Source organism: Phyllopteryx taeniolatus, chromosome 4 (genome assembly GCF_024500385.1).
Source record: "Phyllopteryx taeniolatus isolate TA_2022b chromosome 4, UOR_Ptae_1.2, whole genome shotgun sequence".
NCBI lineage: Eukaryota > Metazoa > Chordata > Actinopteri > Syngnathiformes > Syngnathidae > Phyllopteryx > Phyllopteryx taeniolatus.
In genome coordinates, this window is record NC_084505.1 from 11,107,357 (window position 1) to 11,127,917 (window position 20,561).

Consider the following 20,561-nt stretch of genomic DNA (forward strand, 5'->3'; position numbering starts at 1 on the left):
TTTTAATACACAGCTAAGCACGTTTACAGATGTTGCCTTCTTTTTTTAGTCTTTTTCTTATTACTTACAGTGTCCTTATGTTTAAAACATTCAGCAACATCTTTTGGCTTGTTGCCGCCCTGAGGTGAGACACGTTCTTTAGATTGGCTTTCCTACAAAGGAATGTCAATTAGTATCTACAACAATATGGTGCATCGAATTCAGCTGTACAGTGTTCCCCCATTACACTCAGGTGAGATTGCAGATTTTTGAGGGATTGGTTTCAGTTTTTTTACGGCACAGTATACAGGCAAGTCTGGATTTAGAGATGGGTGCCTTCAATGTTTGTAGTACCACGTTTTGCGGCAACATGCCGGCAGCACTGAGGTGCACTGGCTAGTTCATAGCAAGAAGAGAGGCAGAGAAGGTCCCTAACTAATCTCCAGTAGTAGTCATTGTTCCCACAGAGCAGAGAGAATGTATTCCTGTGAATATTATTGCATGCTATGTTTAGATGTGTTGCTTCTCCGTGTGTGTTAAAGTAGCAGTTGTTTGAAGGTTTATAATTACCGTAAAATCAATGCTCATTTCCGTTAGCCCATTTATTGCGTTTTGCATTATTCTTTATGTGAGTATTAAGCTAACAGACTTGAGTTAAACGAAATTATACGGTTTGGTTGAATGATTTGGTTGTTAAAAGATACAATACTTATTTTTCTTTTGTTTTATCTGTGAAGTTTACAGTAAACATCAACTGGGAGTTACAAATAAACAGCTTGAAGCCAGCATGCTTGACCTCTTATTTGAAGACTAAGAACAACGAAAAGGCATACTTTAAAAAGTGTGTTTTGATAAGTTTGTATGTGTTTAAAGTGTGTGGGTGGGGTAAAACTAGAACGTTTTTTTATACGATCTATACCGCAGATTTTCACCTACTGCGGGGAAGAAATATATACCCCATGATAAACTGTGTTTGTTACTCACAGTGTTTCTAGTGGGGCTGTCATGTTTCTCTGCAGTGGTGCACCTCTTGTTTGGCTTCCTACTCCCCCCCCTGCTGGGTGAATGGAGCTTCCTATCTTCTGGAGTTCTACGAAGTGGCTCATCGATCTTCTCGCTCTCCAGATGCCTCGAGTGCCTGCTGTGGTCGCTGCCATTCCTCCTTTTTGACTTGCTATCGTGTCTTTGGTATGGAGATCTGGTCACCTTGTCGGACTTTATGTAGAAGCTTTCCTCCATGCTGCGGTAGGAGTTGAAGGACTTGCTTTGAGGGCTGCCTCGTGGGAAGTCTCTGTTTCCAGTCACCCCTTTATCTCCTCGCTCATCTGCAGACCTGGAGATGACGTAATCCGAGGGTTTCCCGTATGCTTTCCGCCGGTCGGCTAGCCGATCGTTGGGGCGGTCAGCTGGCCGTTCGTTAGGCCGATCGCCGTCAGTGCTCCAGCCATTCCGCCTGGAGGGCTCATCCCTCTCCTTGTCATCCTCACCTCGTCTATAGTGTGAAGACCAGTCCCAAGAACCTCGGCGTAGGCCCAGGCCATTACTGCCTCTCTCCTGAGCTCTGCACGGTGCCGCTTGGGGGCTGTGGGCTGAGGTGCATGATGTGAAACTGGGACTGTGTGAGTGAGGGCTCAGGGAGCTTCTGACGGGGCTGCGGGAACGGGCTCTGTCTGGCATGTAGCTGGAGGACGGTGATAGGTAAGTTAAATGAAAAAACAGTTGTCTTGTGATATTCCACAGAGGTTCAACATAACGAATAACTTGCTTGCCTTTCCTGACTTCAGACATAAGGTATTGTATGATCTTGCCACTATCATGTAAAAGTGACATTTCAACCATACAGGGTAGCTAACTAACTGTTGCTGTCTGGGATGAATAATTAAATATCTGTTATGTTTTTCAATTTCCAGATAGATGAATCATTTCCTTACTGCTCAAGTTCTTGCATTACATCTCTTTCCCAATGAGAAGCAATATCTTGGATGACTGCCTGAACATCTTTACCCGGTTTCTATAAAAATAAGAAATTACAGAAAATGGATGGATGAATTAAGCAGTTGCCATTTTTTGGAACTTTGATAATAATGCATACACATTTTAGTCTCGTCTACCTTTAGTTGGAGCTCCTGGTACCTTTTAGACATTCGAATCAGAAGTTTCTGATTGTTTATCATGGCTGGAGTCAGTTGGTAGTACTGAACCATGGCTTGAGCTGCTTCGATATAGGCCATCTCCAGAAAGGCCTAATTGGAGAGAGCATAAAAAAAATCTACTCAGCAGTTGTTTTACTTTTCATATTACTGTATATTAAGATGCCGGCTTCACATTCTAACTCTGCACTAAATTTTGGTGGTGATATCAAGGTTGTGGTCCAGTTTTGACATGAAACCTTGGAACCTGAGTGCCACATCGATAGCCAGTGAATTACAATTTTAAAAAATGCCACCCTAATGTATGTACAGTACAGTGTTTACTCCATGTGCAATAGTCATAGGATCTGCACACCAGTATTGAACTCAGTGGAGGGGACTTTGACATTGAGTACAGACAGTGCCCTGCCATTTCTTCAAAGTCACACAAGCACCTTTATCTTTAAACACTTTGGAGAGGCCCTTATTTTAAAGCTTATGAATTTCATAGTATAAGGAAACAATTGAAAAACATGAAAGCAATAATTTTGTTTTTGATTCAATTTTTCATGATCTGAGGTTAAATACCTCAGATTTTTTTCTGTGTATAAAAAGGCCTAATTCTCCTTTGGATATTGTTCAAAAATCTGCCTAAATCTGTGTAAGTGAGCACATCTTTTGCCGAGATAATTCCTCCACCTCACAGGTGTAACATAAGATGCAGATCAGACAGCATGATTATTGCACAGGTGTGGAACTACAGCAGACCCCATAATTCCAACTTTGAGTTCTTTTACTCTTCCCTTTTGGAACTTTGTGTTCCAACATGACTATGCCCTTAGGAACAAAAGTATATACTGTACTAATTTAAAAAGTTTTTATACCTGATGGGTAGAGCGCATCAGGATGTAATTGGTAACTTTGCCAAAGGGCAGTCCCAGATTGATGACATCATTCTCAGTGCAACTGCCTTCAGGGAGATTGCAGATGTGAACCACACGCCCCGTGGTGGCCTTTCTCGGGGGAAACGGCTGAAAATATAACAAGAAAAATATGAACATCTGAGAAAACTAAGAATTGGCAGCAGTGGCTCAGCCAAAACCGAACCCTTGACAATTTGGACATGGTGTCCTTGAGCAAGGTCATAAAACCCCAACTGCTCAGGGGTGTGACATAGTTTCACAGCAGCCTGACTCTGACATTTCTCCTCAAGAGTGTAATACGAATTTCCCCAAGGGGGTCCAGAGAGTGTGAAGTTAACGTAATTGGTAACTTAAGCAGGTGTTCAAAACTGACCTTACATGTACAACCATGTGATTAGACCTTGTCAATCAGCAAATGAAATGAGTCAGAATAATGACAGTTGTATGATGAAACATATTCAAACGATGATATGACAGTATAATCTACCTAGCATTGCTGTGGAGGTTGCAGCAGGAAACTATTCTGCCCATCATCAATGCAACACTATCACACAGCATGATGTCTTTGATCCAGCTGGCTGTATTATTAGCAACTGTAAAACTGTGGCAGTATAATTAAAGTTTCACATTTAGATTTACACACTTGCTTGTCAGCTTACAGCCACGAGATGTTTCAAACATTTGATACTGCAAAATACGCTAACCTATATTTGATTGCATTTCCAACATCCCTTTTAAAACCCAGACACAGGTCATACTTCAATAAACAGCAGTAGATGTAATATCTACCTGCTTTGGGGTGTTGTATATTTGGCACCATTTTTTATTACAGCACTTATCATGGTCGCGTATCATGAATTGCTACTTAATAAACTACAAAAACATGTAGTTATAGATTCCTTCTGCAGATACAGTACTTCCATATACAGTATATGTCCATACTCTGTATACAATGTATATATATTGCATGAGAGTATACAGTGGTTGTTGTTTCACCATTTGTTGTTCTTCAAACTGAACTATGGAGGAGAGCTTAAAAAGCCTAACAACAATCCACATGGATTTTGTCCTTTACCACAGTTAAAGAAAGCTGTTGTGAATTCATCACAGAGTCTAATTTCTGCGACCAACTGCAATTTTTTTCGGGAGGCGGGGGGGGGGCATCCTCACCACCCAACCTCCTAGGCTGTCTAACCTGACAGACAGTTCCATGTGGACGAATTCCCCTTTGGACCAACAGTAAGCCAGGTCATTTGACCAGTGGAAATCCAAACACTAACATTCACTTCACACTCTGGCTAAAATCCATGAGAAGAATGTACAATGGAGAGGATCTTTATTTGTTGAATACCTACATACAACACACATCAGTTTGATCACATGATTTGCTCACTGATGACGTTATACAAAAATAAAAGTTACTCTCACCTGAATGTATGCTTCCACCTGTTCTCCAAGGTTTTCAAATGTGCAGCTCACTTAAATTTACCAATCAATTTAAAAAATAACTGAAATGCCTGCAGTTTTGGTTACTTCTAGTGGAAAGTGCATGATGGTGACAACTTAATGGTTTCTTTGGCAGTTTGAGAGGTACAAGAGCGATAATTCTATGAACAGCTCTATGTCAGTACCACAGCCACCATCAGAGCGCATAAAGGTCAATATACACTGGGGCTCAATAAACAGATCCCGTTATAGGCTGTTAATATTCTGTGAATGTTCGAGAGAAGAAGAGTCTTGGGCATTGCTCTTTGCACTTTACTGGTGTTTGACCTGCAAATGTCGTGTGCTTGTGAAGTCCCAGGCGGTTTGACCGCAACACTGAGATCCCCACTGAGGGTGACTCAGACGATCAACAGTAGCTGAGACCACAAACCAGCAGTACATGTCAGTCCCTTAAATCTAAACAAAAACACGCAAAAATGAGGATAGTCCAAAATATTTCAGTATCGAATCGAAGAAGAATATATGCAGGAAGTAATGTCAAGTAAACCGACTCACATTCAAAATCCAGCATCAACATATATGCATTTGTGACTTGTTATCAAGCTAAGTCAGTGTTTTGTTCGTTTTATGTTTTACAGTGGTTAACTTTTTTTATTTTTATTTTATATAGTAAAACTGATTTTTTTCAAATGTAATTTTATAAAGTAACACGATATAGAAATGTAATAGACATATTATATAAAAGTGTACTTAAGTTCCCTGAACAATTAACGTGACCAGTTCTATGATGGCAACAGTTTTTCCCTACAACTGATTTTTGTTTCCATTATTTTCAATGGAACAACAAATTGGAGGTCGACCAGCTGGAAGGTTGTGTGTTATAGAGCATCCACTGAATGCAAAAACATGTTTGGTTTAATTCAGTACAATAAACAACACATTTGGTTTAATTCAGTACAACAAACAACACTGACCTCACAAGTTACCATCCTTTATGTGCACAGCCATGTCCACTGTTGCTGAAAACTTAAAACGTACCCAACTCTGGCCAAATACATATAGTACATACAGACCTATAAAACTATTTAACATGGCGTTGATTGGCTGGAATCTATCCAGATGTTTGTTTGTATAAAGCAGGATTCATGTTTGAGGGTCCAAGGAGTTGGTCCGCTTGCTTTCACAGTTCCTCCCTGACGTTCCTGCGCACAGCCCCTTGCATGCTGATCCCTGGGATCACTTTACTGGACTCTCCTCAATGTTCAGCTTTACACAGCTGCCTGGAGGTCGTTAGGTCTGTACTGCTAACAGCATTTAACTGTAATCCTGTGTTTATTTTTTTGTGTTCAGGTTCTCATTCCTTGAAGCTACCGTCTTAGTTGAAGGAGAACTGTGTGTAACTTTAATTCAAAGAAACCATTGCGTGTATGTATGAAAATTGGCTTGTATACACATTCACATGACATACTATATATGTGTACCGCCCACTATGCTTGACAAGTTTGTTTGTAGAAATGTCATCTAAAGGCTTTTGCCTCTCGCTGTGGTCACATATACAACACTTGGCTTTGAAACTTTAAAACTCCACCTGTTCTACTTAAGACAGGTGTGTGCTTATAGAAACTAACTTTAGCTCATGTAGAATAGCCTATGAATATTTTCACACTCACACAATAAAAGCCTCTTCCGACAACCCAAATGAATTCATTACTCAAAATACCTTAGCTGCATAATTATCTATTTTTAACACTTAAAAGACATAAAGAAAAATGTATCTGTCCAATTGACCAAGAGTTGAAATATAAATATGCCTTTTTATTAATATATTTGAAACTTGACTAGTTGTTATGACTGCCTTCAAACCAGACATAAACACGGTTAGTTCTAAGATGACAGCTGCTCCTTTGTCGTAACCAAAGCATCTTTTTCATTTATAAGGGTACAGTACAGTACAGTACTTTATTGTAAAATAAAAGCCACACATTTGTCAGACCTTTGACTCTGGCTGGTGTGAAGTAAACCCCGTGTTAGGCAAAGGGTAATTCTTCACGGCCGCAGCTGGCAAGTATGACGTGTTGACTCCTGAGGAAACATCTGTGGAAACAATTTTAAATATGTAAAGTGGACGTTATGCTTCACATGTCTGCCTTCAGTATGACATGCTATGCGGTTAACATCGAAAAATCTGTATAATGGTGCAAACTCCACAAAATGAGAGACTCTTCTTTATTAGTGTCCCCAAACTTTAGAATATTTGAATACAACATTGTTACCGCCAATATTATTATCATCAATTGTTTTTTAATCAATGTTGCTTTTATGTTGGTCTTGCCAGCCTCAGTAATTATACACTATCATACATGTGATGTGGAATGGAAAGAGACTGTACCATATTTCGAATTCTAGACACGTCAATGCCCTGCATCTATTTATAATTGCGTGTTACATCACTCTGTCATCTACATATTGCCCACATGTGAATACCTGTACTCTGACTTCAGTGTAAACAGACCCAGTTGTTGTAGACCATCTTACTGAATAACTTACCTTGACCTGCAGCATTATAGCTCACTGAGTCCCCTCCATTGAGAGCACCATCAGAGGGCCTTCTGAGCGTGTAGTGAGCAGCTCCGGCTGATATCACTGCCGAGCTGGAACAATCAAACACATGGCTCATTTTAGCTGTCTTCGGGCTGCGCAGCGCCCTCTTATCTTATGACAGAGCTCATATTCATGGAAACACCAACACAGCTGTATGTAGTAGCAAATAAATAGAAATATTTGGAAAGAGAAAGAGATACATCTGTTCTGAACAGACCTATATGGTGCTAGAATAAATTAAAATTCACAAAAGTAAGTGTTAAAATCATGTTTATTTGACAATCACTGACAAGGTAGCTCGCAGGAAGTCACTGGCTCTGCTTGTTGACAACAGTATACGTTTATGTATCATAAGCTGCTTTAAAAAGTCCAGTGATTTGAAAACTCACCCTTCGTTATTGTATGACATTATGTTCTGCAAGTGTAGTTTTCCCTTTACGTGCTGGTCCCAGTCCTAAAAATACACAAACAAGTCGACACTCATGAACTCTTTAACATCTTGTGTATAAGGGTCATTTTCATATAATTTGATCAATAATGGTATCCAGTGGTATCCGAACATGGCCCACTGACTTTCCTTTTGAAAGTCACTGAATTTTAGTGATATAAGTATTTGAATTATTCACAGTTGTTAAAAATCAAAACGTCATAATAGTTTCTAAGAAAATAAATATTCAAAAGTAATATTGTTCAAACTTTTAATCCCAAAATGTCTTTACCGTTAGGCGTCCAAAATGAAGTTTCATGATTTGCAAGATGTTTTTCTGAATATGAACGTTTACATTTTTGCATATAGAGGAGTGATTCCCAACCAGTGTGGTGCCATGAGCGATCTTCAGGTGTGCTGTGGGAAATTATTACATTTTACTTAACTGGTCAAAAAATTATTAATTTACAAGAAATAATGTAACTTTGTTCTTCTATTTATGTCAGTGAGGCATAGTGACAGGCAGAACAAATAAATGCTCTTCTATTAGATGGCAGGAATTACATACAGTAATTACTGTGTATCTACTCTTTGTGACATGTTTGACATTCACAGAGTTTGAAAGGTAACACATGTAAATTGTGCAACTCACACGATTTTTATGAAGCTGTTATGCAGTTTACTATTATGCACTTTGTCTTTTACTAGGGATGTCCCGGTCACATTATTTTGCACGCAAGTGTGAGTCTTCGATTTTAAGTATCGGCCGATCCTGATTCGATACATATAACAACCAAAACTCAATTTTTACTATTTAAAATAACAACCAAAAAAATAAATTAGTAATAAGTAAAATAATAATATACAGTGGTAAGGTGTGCCACAGGAGTTTAAGGTGGAGGTAGGACTGCATCAGGGATCAGCCCTGAGCCCCTTCCTGTTTGCAGTGGTGATGGATTGGTTGACAGATGAGGATAGAGTGGAATCCCCATGGACCATGATGTTCACAGATGACATTGTGATCTGTAGTGAAAGCAGAGAGCAGGTGGAGGAATAGTTAAAAAGATGGAGGCATGCACTGGAAAGGAGAGTAATGAAGATTAGCTGAAGTAAGACAGAATATATCTGCATGAATGAGAGGGATGGAGGGGAAGAGTGAGGCTACAGGGAAGAAGATAGTAAGGGTGGAGGACATTAAATACTTGGAGTGAACAGTCCAGAGCAATGGTGAGTGTGGTCAGGAAGTGAAGAAACGAGTCCAAGCAGGTTGGAACGGGTGGAGGAAGGTGTCAAGTGTGTTATGTGACAGAAGAGTCTCTGCTAGAATGAAGGGCAAAGTTTATTTGACAGTGGTGAGGCCAGCCATGATGTACGGATTAGAGAGAGTGGCACTGAAGAGACAACAGGAAGCAGAGCTGGAGGGGGCGGAAATGAAGATGTTGAGGTTTTCTCTAGGAGTGACCAGCTTGGGTAAAATTAGAAATGAGCTCATCAGAGGGACGACCAAGGTTAAATGTTTTGGAGACAAAGTTAGAGAGAGCAGACTTCAATGGTTTGGACACGTCCAGAGGCAAGATAGCGAGTATATTGGTAGAAGGATGATGAGGATGGAGCTGCCAGGCAAGACAGCTAGAAGACCAATGAGAAGGTTGATGGATGTTGTGAGGGAAGACATGAGGGCAGTTGGTGTTCGAGGAGGATGTAGGAGTTAGACTTACATGGAAAAGGATGACACGCTGTGGCAACCCCTAATGGGACAAGCCAAAAGGAAAAGAAGAAGTCCCGCACACACACATACAGGGACACACAGAGTCTGCGGCTGTGTCCAAAATTACTCACAAACCACTATATAGTGCACTTTATGGTGGTTACGCCATTTTGTAGTGGTATCCGAATGCTGAGTGATCAAATTCAGTGCCCTATATATATTTTATATATATATATATTTATATATATATAAAAAATAAGAATATCATGGAAAAGTTTATTTATTTCCATAATTCCATTAAAAAAGTTAAACTTTCATAGATTATTGATTCAGGGCCCACAATTTAAACAATTAAGTATTTATTTTTTTCTTTTTACATAATTTGGGCTTCTAGCTCCTAAAAACCACAAAATCAGGAATGAAAAAAATGTGAATACTGTGAAGAAATCAGCCCAACTTTTGCAGGCCATAAATGTTTTAAACTGAGTGTCACACACTAATCATTCACTAAACTCAAAGCACCTGCACAGGTTCCCCCAGGAGTCATTCAATTGCTTCAGTTTGGTTCAAATGTCTCAGCTGGGTTCAATATGAGGAAGACTACAGACTTGACAACTGGCCAGAAGACCATCATGGATACCCTCCAAAGGATGGGTAAGCCAAAAAAAAAGTTCATTGCGAAGGATGCTGGCTGTTCACCAGAGTGATGTGTCCAAGCATATCAATGGGAAGTCTGGTGGAAGGACAAAATGTGTCAGGAGAAGATGCACCAGCAAAAGAGATGACTGGGGGCTTCAGTGGATTATCAAACAGAGAAGATTCAAGAATCTAGCAGAGATCCAGAAAGAGTGGAATGAAGCGGGAGTCACAGCTTCAAAAACCACCACATTCAGACACATCCGGGAGATGAGCTACAACTGTCGGGTTCCTCGGGTCAAGCCACTTCTGAGCCTGAGCCAACGTAGGAAGCGTTTCAAGTGGGCCAAGGAGAAGAAGGACTGGACTGTAGGCCACTGGTCCAAGGTCCTTTTGTCCGATGAAAGTAAAGTGTGCCTTTCATTCGGGAATCAAGGTCCAAGGGTTTGGAGAAAGACTGGTGAAGAACAGAACCCAAGCTACTTGAGGTCCAGTGTGAAATATCCACAGTTAGCCATGATTCAGGGTGCAATGTCTAGTGCAGGTATTGGTAAAATCTGCTTTCTTAAATCCAAGGTCACCACAACAGTCTACCAGAATGTTTTAGAGGACTTCACGTTTCCTTCTGCTGAGGATCTGTATGGAGATTCAGATTACATTTGGGTGTTTCTTCACAGCTTTCACAATGTTTCTGTCATCAACTGCTGTTGATACCCTTGGCCGACCCGTTCGATGTCTGTTGCTCAATCCACCAGTAGTTTCTTTCTTGTTCAGGACATTCCAAATTGTTGTATTGGCTATGCCCAATGTTTGTGCAATAGCTCTGATCAATTTTCCCTCTTCTCTCAGTTTCAAAATGGTTCGCTTTTTTCCCATAGACAGCTATCTGGTCTTCATGTTTGGATAAAAACAAATGCAGTTTTCACAGGTGAAACCCAAAGCCAAAAACAAGCAGTATCTCATGTTTAAGCAATCACGCTAAAAGGCAACACCTGAGCAACTAGAAACAGTCTCAGTCACATGTTCCAGTACTTTTGCTCACTTGAAAAGTGGGTGGCTTCAAACAAAAGGTGGTCTGTCCTGAGTTGTTTAACACATCTAGATGTAAATACCATGAAATACAATCTTTTGATCTGAAGCCCAAATGTCTTCAGTATACAACAAAAACAAAGGAATCGACCTTGCCACTCCAATACTTTTGGAGGGGACAGTATATGTGTCTTACTCTAGTCTCTGATGTACTGTACATAAAATAAAAAAGTGTGACACATTGAATTCATTGATTTACTTTTTTTTTTAAATTGCTTTTTGACTCACCTTGAGGTTGTAGACTTTCTTGTCACAGATGCTGCACTGGTGTGGCAGTTGAGTGGGTGTGACAGCGTGGTAGTCATTTACTTGGTAAGGCTGAAGTGTCCTGCTACCTGAACACAGGGTTTCCTCATTTCCATGTAGGGGTTGGTAACTCCCAAAGCCCTGTATGGCGTCAGTGACAAAAGACGAACCCCCACTCTTGGGCTTGAATTTTTGGTCAGAAGTGGGCTCCTCTGGATTATACAGTTCATTTCTGGACCGCACTGCCTGCCCAGCTGCTGTCCAAACAGTGGCAACATCAGAGGCCAGCGGGGCATTCACAGTGTAACTCACGTTAGTTGAACCGTTCCATTGCTCTGTCTGTCCAGTACAATTATATAGATTCATGTTCTGATCACCAACATTGAATCCAGCTTTTTGGCTGGAGATATCTTGGCCATAGAAGTCTTGTTTGAAGCCAACATTGTTCAGTTGTTTTGCTTGAGCGCCGACAATGGAATAATGTCCATTAGCAGCTGTGGCTGATGCTGCAGATGTTCCCAAGTTGTACTGAAGACGCCTGTCGATATCAGATGGGTACGTAGGCCCAGACTTTTTACCAAACTCCAAACCCTGTTGGCCTACTGTGTTCCCTCCACCATGATGGTTTGGCGTCATATTCCCTGGGTTCTGTTTGAATCCTCCTGCCCCCAAGGCCGAATTTGAAGTCGGAAAACCAAGCACCCCTGTGGCGAAGCCAGCTTGGGGGTTCAGCAGTTGATTGAAGAGGGGCTGGGCCATGGCAACATTGGAAAGAACCTGATCGAGAACAGTGGCTGCGGTGGCGGTATTACTGCCCTGAGCCAGCTTAAGGCGATGGAGGGTGAGCTGGGCCTGTAGCTGAGCGAGCTGAAGGCTGGCCGGAGTCAGGAGGAGCTGCTGGTTCTGCTGCTGGACCCCCACTTGCAAACTGCCAGACAGCTGGCCCCCCACCTTAGGGCCCTTCTTGTCTGCACTGTCCACTGGCAACGCACTGAAACAAAGAAAATAAAATTTGAGTTATTATACATTAATTTAATTCAAATTCTGATAATAAATTAAGTATTTTTAATATCTGAATGATAAGCAGGACCAATACATCAAGTGTTGAAGGAAATATGATAGGAATCTGTATGTATGTATGTATGTATGTATGTATGTATTGACCACAACATTCGGTCTACCTCCACAATATAAATATAAATATTCTGCCTTTACAAAGATAGTAATCCTTAGATTTGACTGACACTGTCAGAGAGATGGGCAAATTGGCAAAATATTGGAAATATTGGTTTTAAGACCACTTCTAGACCACTGCCAACTACCTACATAACATAGTTTGTTAAATTAACATCTCTGTCAATTAAAAATCAAGTTGATTTCTCTCAATGCTTGTGCTGGACTTTATTAGATTATGCAGATGTACCCATTGTTGTGAACAGTAAGTGGATAAAACCATTTAAACAAAAACACATTTTTATGGCACAATGTATTATAATGGAACACCTGGCTTCAGGAAGCTTATTTGATTTTTTTCTATACCACTTATCCTGTTCAAGTCATCTCATGGTGAACTGAAGCCTATCCCAGTTGACTTCGGGCGAAAGCCAGACAACACCCTGGACTGGTCGCCAGTTAGTTGACGGGCACACTTAGAGACTGACAACCATTCACACTCGCGCTGTCACTGAGTGGAAACTGATCCCCTGCTGCCTGTCCCGAAGTCAGGTAAATTTACCACTCCACCATCAGTGACAATAAAATAAGAGTTGCATGAAATAAATCAGTTCAATAGACTGTTTTTCTTTTTTTTAAATCAGGCAAAGGAAATTTTCATAATTTTTTTTATGCCATATAGAATTCCTGTATGGAACATTAGCGCCGAACAACTCATGGCGCTGCGAAAGAAGCCCTTAGAAATAAATCGTCTACGACTGCCATGACCCACTTTGACTGGTTTTTCATTTCATTTTCTGACAAATGCGCTTGCATACTGTCTAAACTTAGTCGACTCAACTATTCATCACATCATTTGTTAAGTTGTAGACAACACTTTCTTGAACCCATTCTTACCCACCCTACTAAAGGGTTTTGGACGAATAAGATTAGTTAAAAAAATAAAATAAATAAATAAATAGAAAAAACTCCACCGTCATCGCTTTCATAAATCAAATTTTACTTATAGAAATGGTTACTCTGGAATTATGACTACACTGTAACTATTGTAAACGCCCTCTCATTAAAGGACAAGTAACATTGTCGAGTTTAGCACTACCTGAAGTTTTTTAGATATCTAAAATATCACATGATTCGCATAGAATTATGACAACTGGTTTCACTTTGGACAAAAGCCAATTATCAGTCACTGAATGGACTATAAACACGTGTATATGAACATGCATGCTGATGGAGAGAGATACCCTTACACCACCCCAGTCTATGACGCCGAAGCTATAAATACTAGAGTTGCCCTGTTCCATCACAACAGAGTGTCCTTAATAGACCAGTGTATACCCTTGGTGAGCTGGAACACTGAAAAAGTCACTTTACAACAATTTATTGATGATGAAGTAAAGAAATAATGACCACATCAACTAAAATATAACAATGCAATGTATGAAAGCTCTGCATGAGTACAATAGTACAATACGGCTGAAGGAACCATAAGTCAAGATTTACAATAAAATAAGAATGGAATTTACAAGTATGTTTGGCAATGTGAGGAGACTCACCTCTGTGTCAAGTTAAGGGTTACTACCCTTAACTTCAGTCTACACTTTTATGAATGTTAGAAATATTAAAAAGTGAAATGCACGATGTTGACTCATCTTTTGTCCCGTACTCTTCTCATTCCCTTGTTAGCCACACCTATGTAAGACATCATCAAAGGGTGAGTCATTTTATTGTATTGTAGTTTCAGTTTTATTATACTGCGGTTAACTTCGTTATACTCTTGAACCACAGTGCAGAATGTCAAAATGGGACTTCGCCTCAAAGCTAAGTTTGTTTTCAATAGTTTTCAATTTACATGATTTCGAATGGAAAAAAATGTTTTGTACAAACTAATTGGAGGTTCACCAGTGTCCTGGAATGTTTTACTAGTCTATTATATTTACCGCTATGTTTAGAAGAAAACTATATCATATTTATGATGAAGTGTTATCTTACCAGCTATTCAAAATAGTCACACGTACGAAATATGACCAGCAGTCATGTCAGAAAAGAGTCTCGACACCAGAAAACCGGCTTGTGTAGCAACAAGATTACATTAAAAAAATTAGAGGAATGAAGAATGATTCAATTAAAATATTTGTTTCCCCCAGACAAGCCATTTAGAATGTGAGTCATACAATAACACACATCACAAACAAAGCCAGACACGTTAAACCCAGACCATTTCTGTTTTGCCTTTTTTTTTTTCAAAGCGGTCCAATGTTAATTAAGCTTTTTCCCATCAAGCATAATATCCTGTATGACGTGTACTTGGAACTTTTTGCGCAAAATTCAATTAAATTCATAGTGAAGTGGTTGATATGATTTATAATTATAGTGTGTGGAATCTAATAGTAATAATAATAAACCGAACACTTATAAGCTTAAAGTTTGCATGAATGTTCAAAATCACCCAAAGATTCCAATTTCACATTGCATTTTGTTCCATGTATATAACTATTAATTTAGAAATCTCATTTATTTTAGTGAATTTACTTAAAAACACAGTTTGGTCACCCGATAAAACCAAACATCTCTAATTAATAACTGCCACAATTTAAAATATCTAAAAGGTCAATATTTAATGCACACATTAATCCTGTTTTAGCATATTTAAGTATCAGGACATGTGTGAGAGCACTTCCTTCCTTCCTTTCAGAACCTTCAGGACCCTAACAGACAGCTGGTAATCACAACAAAATAACACATGCACCTAATCAGTCCACACCGCCTCACTGGTGGAAGTAACAAATTAGAGTTAGAATTCCAGTCCAAACCCAGAAAATCCTTCCAGTGAGCCCAAGGAGACATGCTCCAAACACACCTCAACATCCACACACAGTGTAGATTCACAGACAGCTAGATGTCACGTCTGGCTAAGGCGCTCTAACATAACACGGCAGACAACACTTAAATCCGACACACTTGTACCTACAAGTCTATGGAATGAACAGACAAACCTTTAAGAGGTGCAGCCAGGTTCCAAATTAAAGCTGTAACATAAGGCGGCACACTGCCTTTCTGCCCAGAGTCGACCTCTGCTCATAAGCTGAAACTGACGCATGACACGACCCTGCGATAAGACATGTACACCAACATCACCGCAAGTGCTCTGCAGCCTATGCGAGTGACGTGGCGAGCCTCCGTTACTAACCACCAGACAAGCAATGGGGACCCATGTGACGAAAAGTCACAAGTGGTCCCCCATGTGTGTGTGTGGGGACGGGGGCTTGACCGACACACATTGTGACCAAAGTATTTTCAGAGGAGGGCCTGGGCGTCATTCTATGCCAGCTCATTCTGTATGAGCTGCTGTTGGCCTGCATGGAGCTTGAGGCACACTGCATACAACTTTTGCGAAAGCTAAATTATTCTATTCTAATAGAGTACCCTTACTATCTTGCGGTTCACCTATTGTGGATTCAGTGCATTACGGGTTTTTTCCCCCCATATTCATATAAGGCATTATTCTCCATATGGGATTTTGAGTGTTTTTTGGGGGGCGGGTTTTGTGGTAAAATGAATCCTTCCTAGCCTAAAACATCAAAACTATGTAAAAAAAGAAAAAAATCATGAAAATACATATTACAAGGAAAAACATTTACACAGTGTACAGTACTACTGTTCATTTGCTGTATGTTTAAGATTTTAAAAGGTGTTATGGAAAGAGTATGTAGAAAAAGTGTTTATAAGAGTATGGTGGCGGTTAATATGAGTGTGAGAAAGATTAATAAGAGTATGGGGAGGTTCGTGCAGCTTTAAAATGTGTATACATAATCCCCCAAAATAATGTGTTCACTACTTCGCGAACTAAACCTATTGCAGGGCTGCTCTGGAACCTAACACCCACAATAAACAAGGGATTACTGTATTTAATTGCGTGCCAATGTATGAGGTTGAATTCTAATACAGAGTAATACAACAGTGTGGAAATAATTACTTCAATTTGAAATGTTTATATTCAATGTTTTGGGATTTTTCGTTCAACACTACTGTATTTACACTGAGACGTGGTTCTGATATTTTGTCACCCTACTTACAATACAGGATTACTAGCACCTCCCAGTATAACCCAGGAGATTTTTAATAGCTACTGAAGATGTGTGTAGGCACAGACAGACAAATTCTCCAGTACTTTAAAAAAGCACACAGTATAAAATGAAAGATTAGAAAAAAAAAGTGTGAGATCAACATTAACTCCATCCTCAAAAAGGCCCAGCAGAAGATGAACTTCCTGCGGCTTCTGTGCACGGCCTGACACCGGAGCTGTTGAGGCAGTTCTACACAGCGGTCATCGAATCAGTCCTGTGTTCTTCCATCACAGTCTGGTTTGGTGCTGCCATAAAAAAGGACAAATAAACTGCTGAAAAAATGGTCGGTTCCCCTCTATCCACCCTTGAGGACTTGCACGCTGCTAGAACTAAGACAAGAGTATGCAAAATCCTCTGAGACCTTCCACATCCTGGTCACCACCTCTTCCAGCTCCTTCCCTCATGTAGGCGCTATCAAAAATGCAAACTAGAACTAGCAGGCATTTCAACAACTTCTTCCCTCTTGCCATTAACTTATGTAACTGTTAATTTACAATTCCATTGTAACATGCTGCCAATTTTGTCTTGAGATTGTTGTCACATCTCTGTCGGGTCAATTATAAATACATTACTCGTGCTCTCACTGTAGTAGTCTCGCCACTCTGCACTTTTTGCATATCTGTTGTTGACCAATACTGGCCATTCATGTGCTTGAGTAGCATCTGCACCATTTGTACAATTAACATTGTCCCAGATTATCGCACTACTAGTCACTTTAAATTACATAAATTCACTGCACCAGACTATTGTTCTATTAGTCATTTCAAACTGCGCTAATTGCTAGAGGACTCTGCATTTTTTTGCACAATTGTCAAAAAAAAAAAAAAAATCAATCAATCAATATTGTACCGGCATTACCGTTACCATTACTGGTAACCTTTTATTGGTCAGTGAGTGTGTTTTTCATGTCTTTATGTCTCAAAAGTATTTTCTGTCAATTGACTCTCTGTTGTCGTACTCGAGCGGCTCCAACTACTGAGACAAATTCCTTTTTTTTTTTTGTTTACATATTTGGCAAATAAAGATGATTCTGATTCTGACATGCAACATGACAAACAAAAATAAAATAATGTATCCGATTGACTGTACTGTAAATGTGAGGTTGTGGGGATCAATATCGAATGTTGATAACTAAGTTGATTAAAAATCGTAAACCTGAACCCGTTTGATTTTTGATTAAGTATTAATTATCAAAATTAGGTATGGTTAGCTGGTTAGCACATCTACCTCCCAGTTCTGAGGACCCGGGTTCAAATCCGGCCTCGCCTGTGTGGAGTTTGCACACGGACGGTGGTGACGGAAAATGGAAGTTCCATCCAATGGCAATTCTTCAATTATTTATCAACAATATACAACGTGTCCCCGAAAACACTCCCTAATCTCATGAAGTTATAATATCTAAACCAATTTAAATATACAGTATTAATAAAGGTGGACTCCATAGACTCCCTAACAACGATATATTTTGGTTTTTCAGTCTTAGGGCCCTTAATACCGTATATAATAAACCGTATGGCTACTTCTTCTTTGAGAGATGGACCATTGCTGGTCAAAGTTACCTGAATGTGCTAATCAAATGGATGTTCCCACAACTAGCAGCTGCTGGTGGTGACTACCTTTTTCAGAAAGATGGTGCACTGTCACACTGGCATCTCGCTGTCAGGAGATTTCTCAATGATCACCTGCCAAACAGCTTGATGGGCCGTGCTGGATAAGATGATCAGGTGTACTACAAGGGGCCTGCAACGTCACTGGACCTAAACTGCTTGTGGCTTCTTTATCTATAGAGCAAGGTTTATGTATAAAGTGCTAATAATATGAATAGTGAATGTAACGTTACAGATACTGTACTTCACTTTGCTGTGTATGCCATTACTAGGCACTGTTATAAGAATAGGTGCATATACTTTTTCTCAATAAATTCATTCAACTGTTTCTCAAAATTATTATTATAATATTATTTGTTTAGTGATTGCATTTTGATTCAATATGTTACAATAATGTGGTTTTCAACATAAAAACAAAAAGTATAGACAGTTCAGGAGAAAAGATTAAACTTTTGTTAAATTTATGGTAGTCCTACAATGTTTCTTGTTATACTTCTTTACCAAGCCACTAGATGGTGCCACATTTTGCCATAATTGATGATGGGAGCGTGCGCCAACCCAATTGAGGGCACTGTCCTCATAAAATAATCAGCAGTTTTGACTTGTGGAATTGTTTGATTATTACTGTGTAAAATGATTATGACCATGCTCACTGAATTGACTTTTATATGTTATAATTAGTGGCGAGGTGGACCACTGGTTAGCACATTTGCCTGGGTGGGGTTTCTCTGGGTACTGGGTACTCCGGTACTCCGGTTTCCTCCCACATCCCAAAAACATGCGTGGTAGGTTAATTGAAGACTCTAAATTGCCCGTAGGTATGTATGTGAGTGTGCCCTGCAATTGGCTGGCGACCACGCGTACCCCACCTCTTGCCCAGAGACAGCTGAGATAGGCTCCAGGACGCCCTAGTGAGGATAAGTGGTACAGAAAATGGATGAATGGATGTTACAATGATCTAAAATATCGAAATTTGCCCCAATTTTGGTAGGCGCAGTGGCCCCTAACACTGTGCCTGGACCCAACTGTTTTAGAGGCATCTGACAATCAGGATTTTACTAATCTTGATTGCGAGGATGGGCCAGAGGGGTGGGAGAGTTTGTCGGTATGCGTGTACTCCAGTAAATGTTGCATGGGGTGTGGTATGAGTGATGCAGAGCAGGGTCAGCTACCCTAGCCCCACATTTGGCATAGTCACATACACTGAGGGAGGGAAGGGTGGTCCTGATTTCTAGTACCCTTGAAATGAGTGAGGCCCCAGAGGCCGTCTCTACAGTGTAAACTACAACCTGATTTAAAATGTGTAAAACATGTTGCCAAAAATCTAATCTCCTAAAAAAAAGCACGCAAATTATTTGATTAGGTATTTACAACGTAACTTGCATGTATACAACCGAATCGTCAGATGTCCAGAGCTTTGAAGTCACCCATTTCACTGCTTTGCTTGGTACTCGTTTTAGCATGTTTTGATGTCATGCAATAGCACAATCTAACACTCCCATTGCTTAACTATCTGAAGGAGGCATATTGCGCTGAGTGCATTGGAGGTCAGCCAAAAATTCTCATTTCAAAAATAAATAAATAAATTAGCGATACTTAAAAGTAAAGTGAATGTAGGGATTACATGTCATGACATTTGTTGTGTTTGTCAATGTTGTCAACATGATCTCATATTTAAAAAAACAACAACAACTGAAAACAGTGCAATAGGCACACTGGCACTTATCCACTTTGAATACCCTCTGGTGATTTTGGTGAATAATGCAACTAAAATTGATAACTCTCTAGTATTATGAGGAATACTGTAAGCCCCTTGAGATATTCTCATTTTCAGGAGTATTGTACATATAGCAATGTACAGAATAGTCATAAATAAGACACTTGACAATGTCAACAAACAAACAAAAACAAGAAAACAAAACAAAGCAATAGAGTGGAGCAATGGTAAAGTAATAATGCCTAATGGATCAGCAGCAAACAGGCATCATTTTGGACAAAGAGTCATTTTAGTAGCTGCAAGGGTGTTGCAGGGGCATTATATCTGTCAAGTAAGTGATTTCTAAGAAAGAATGACAGTATTTATTTATTTTTTTTTTTTTAAATAAATGAGAATATGGTTGGGATAAAGTAGCAGCAGCAGTGTTAAGGACTGTGCTATGGTCCACCAGGACATACTCACACATGAACGCTTAACACGTCCTCTGTGTTTACAGATAACCTTTTTAACCATTTGGGGTGCTGTTTGTAAAGCGACTCGTGCCGAAAATAACAGCAACATTTTGTTGTTGTTACAATGTGTAAAAAAAAAAATGGTGTGAATTTTTGAGAGTCACTTTTATGTTGCAAATTTACAACATTTAACAACTTAGAGATATATTAAATAGGTGAAGTCAAATATACAATTTTACACCTAGATGTTAAATGTTAGATCTATATGCTAAAAGTAAATACAAGTGTTAAATCTAAATGT

At 39.6% G+C, this 20,561-nt stretch overlaps 1 protein-coding gene across 3 annotated transcripts in view; it reads right to left on the bottom strand.

Moving 5' to 3' along the window:
* rbm20 (RNA binding motif protein 20) overlaps positions 1 to 20,561 on the bottom strand; it is a 38,879-nt gene that overhangs the window by 4,741 nt on the left and 13,577 nt on the right. For 2 of the 3 annotated variants that reach the window (XM_061769414.1, XM_061769416.1), the window contains exons 2-10: positions 11,167 to 12,175; positions 7,468 to 7,532; positions 7,025 to 7,128; positions 6,471 to 6,571; positions 2,993 to 3,139; positions 2,091 to 2,222; positions 1,911 to 1,990; positions 964 to 1,660; positions 69 to 152 (exon numbers count right to left, since the gene is read on the bottom strand). In XM_061769414.1, the coding sequence (XP_061625398.1) occupies positions 69 to 152; positions 964 to 1,660; positions 1,911 to 1,990; positions 2,091 to 2,222; positions 2,993 to 3,139; positions 6,471 to 6,571; positions 7,025 to 7,128; positions 7,468 to 7,532; positions 11,167 to 12,175 (2,419 nt within the window). Of the gene's footprint in view, positions 1 to 68; positions 153 to 963; positions 1,661 to 1,910; positions 1,991 to 2,090; positions 2,223 to 2,992; positions 3,140 to 6,470; positions 6,572 to 7,024; positions 7,129 to 7,467; positions 7,533 to 11,166; positions 12,176 to 15,353; positions 15,563 to 20,561 lie in introns of those variants that run through there. The other variant, XM_061769415.1, reaches the window with a different exon arrangement.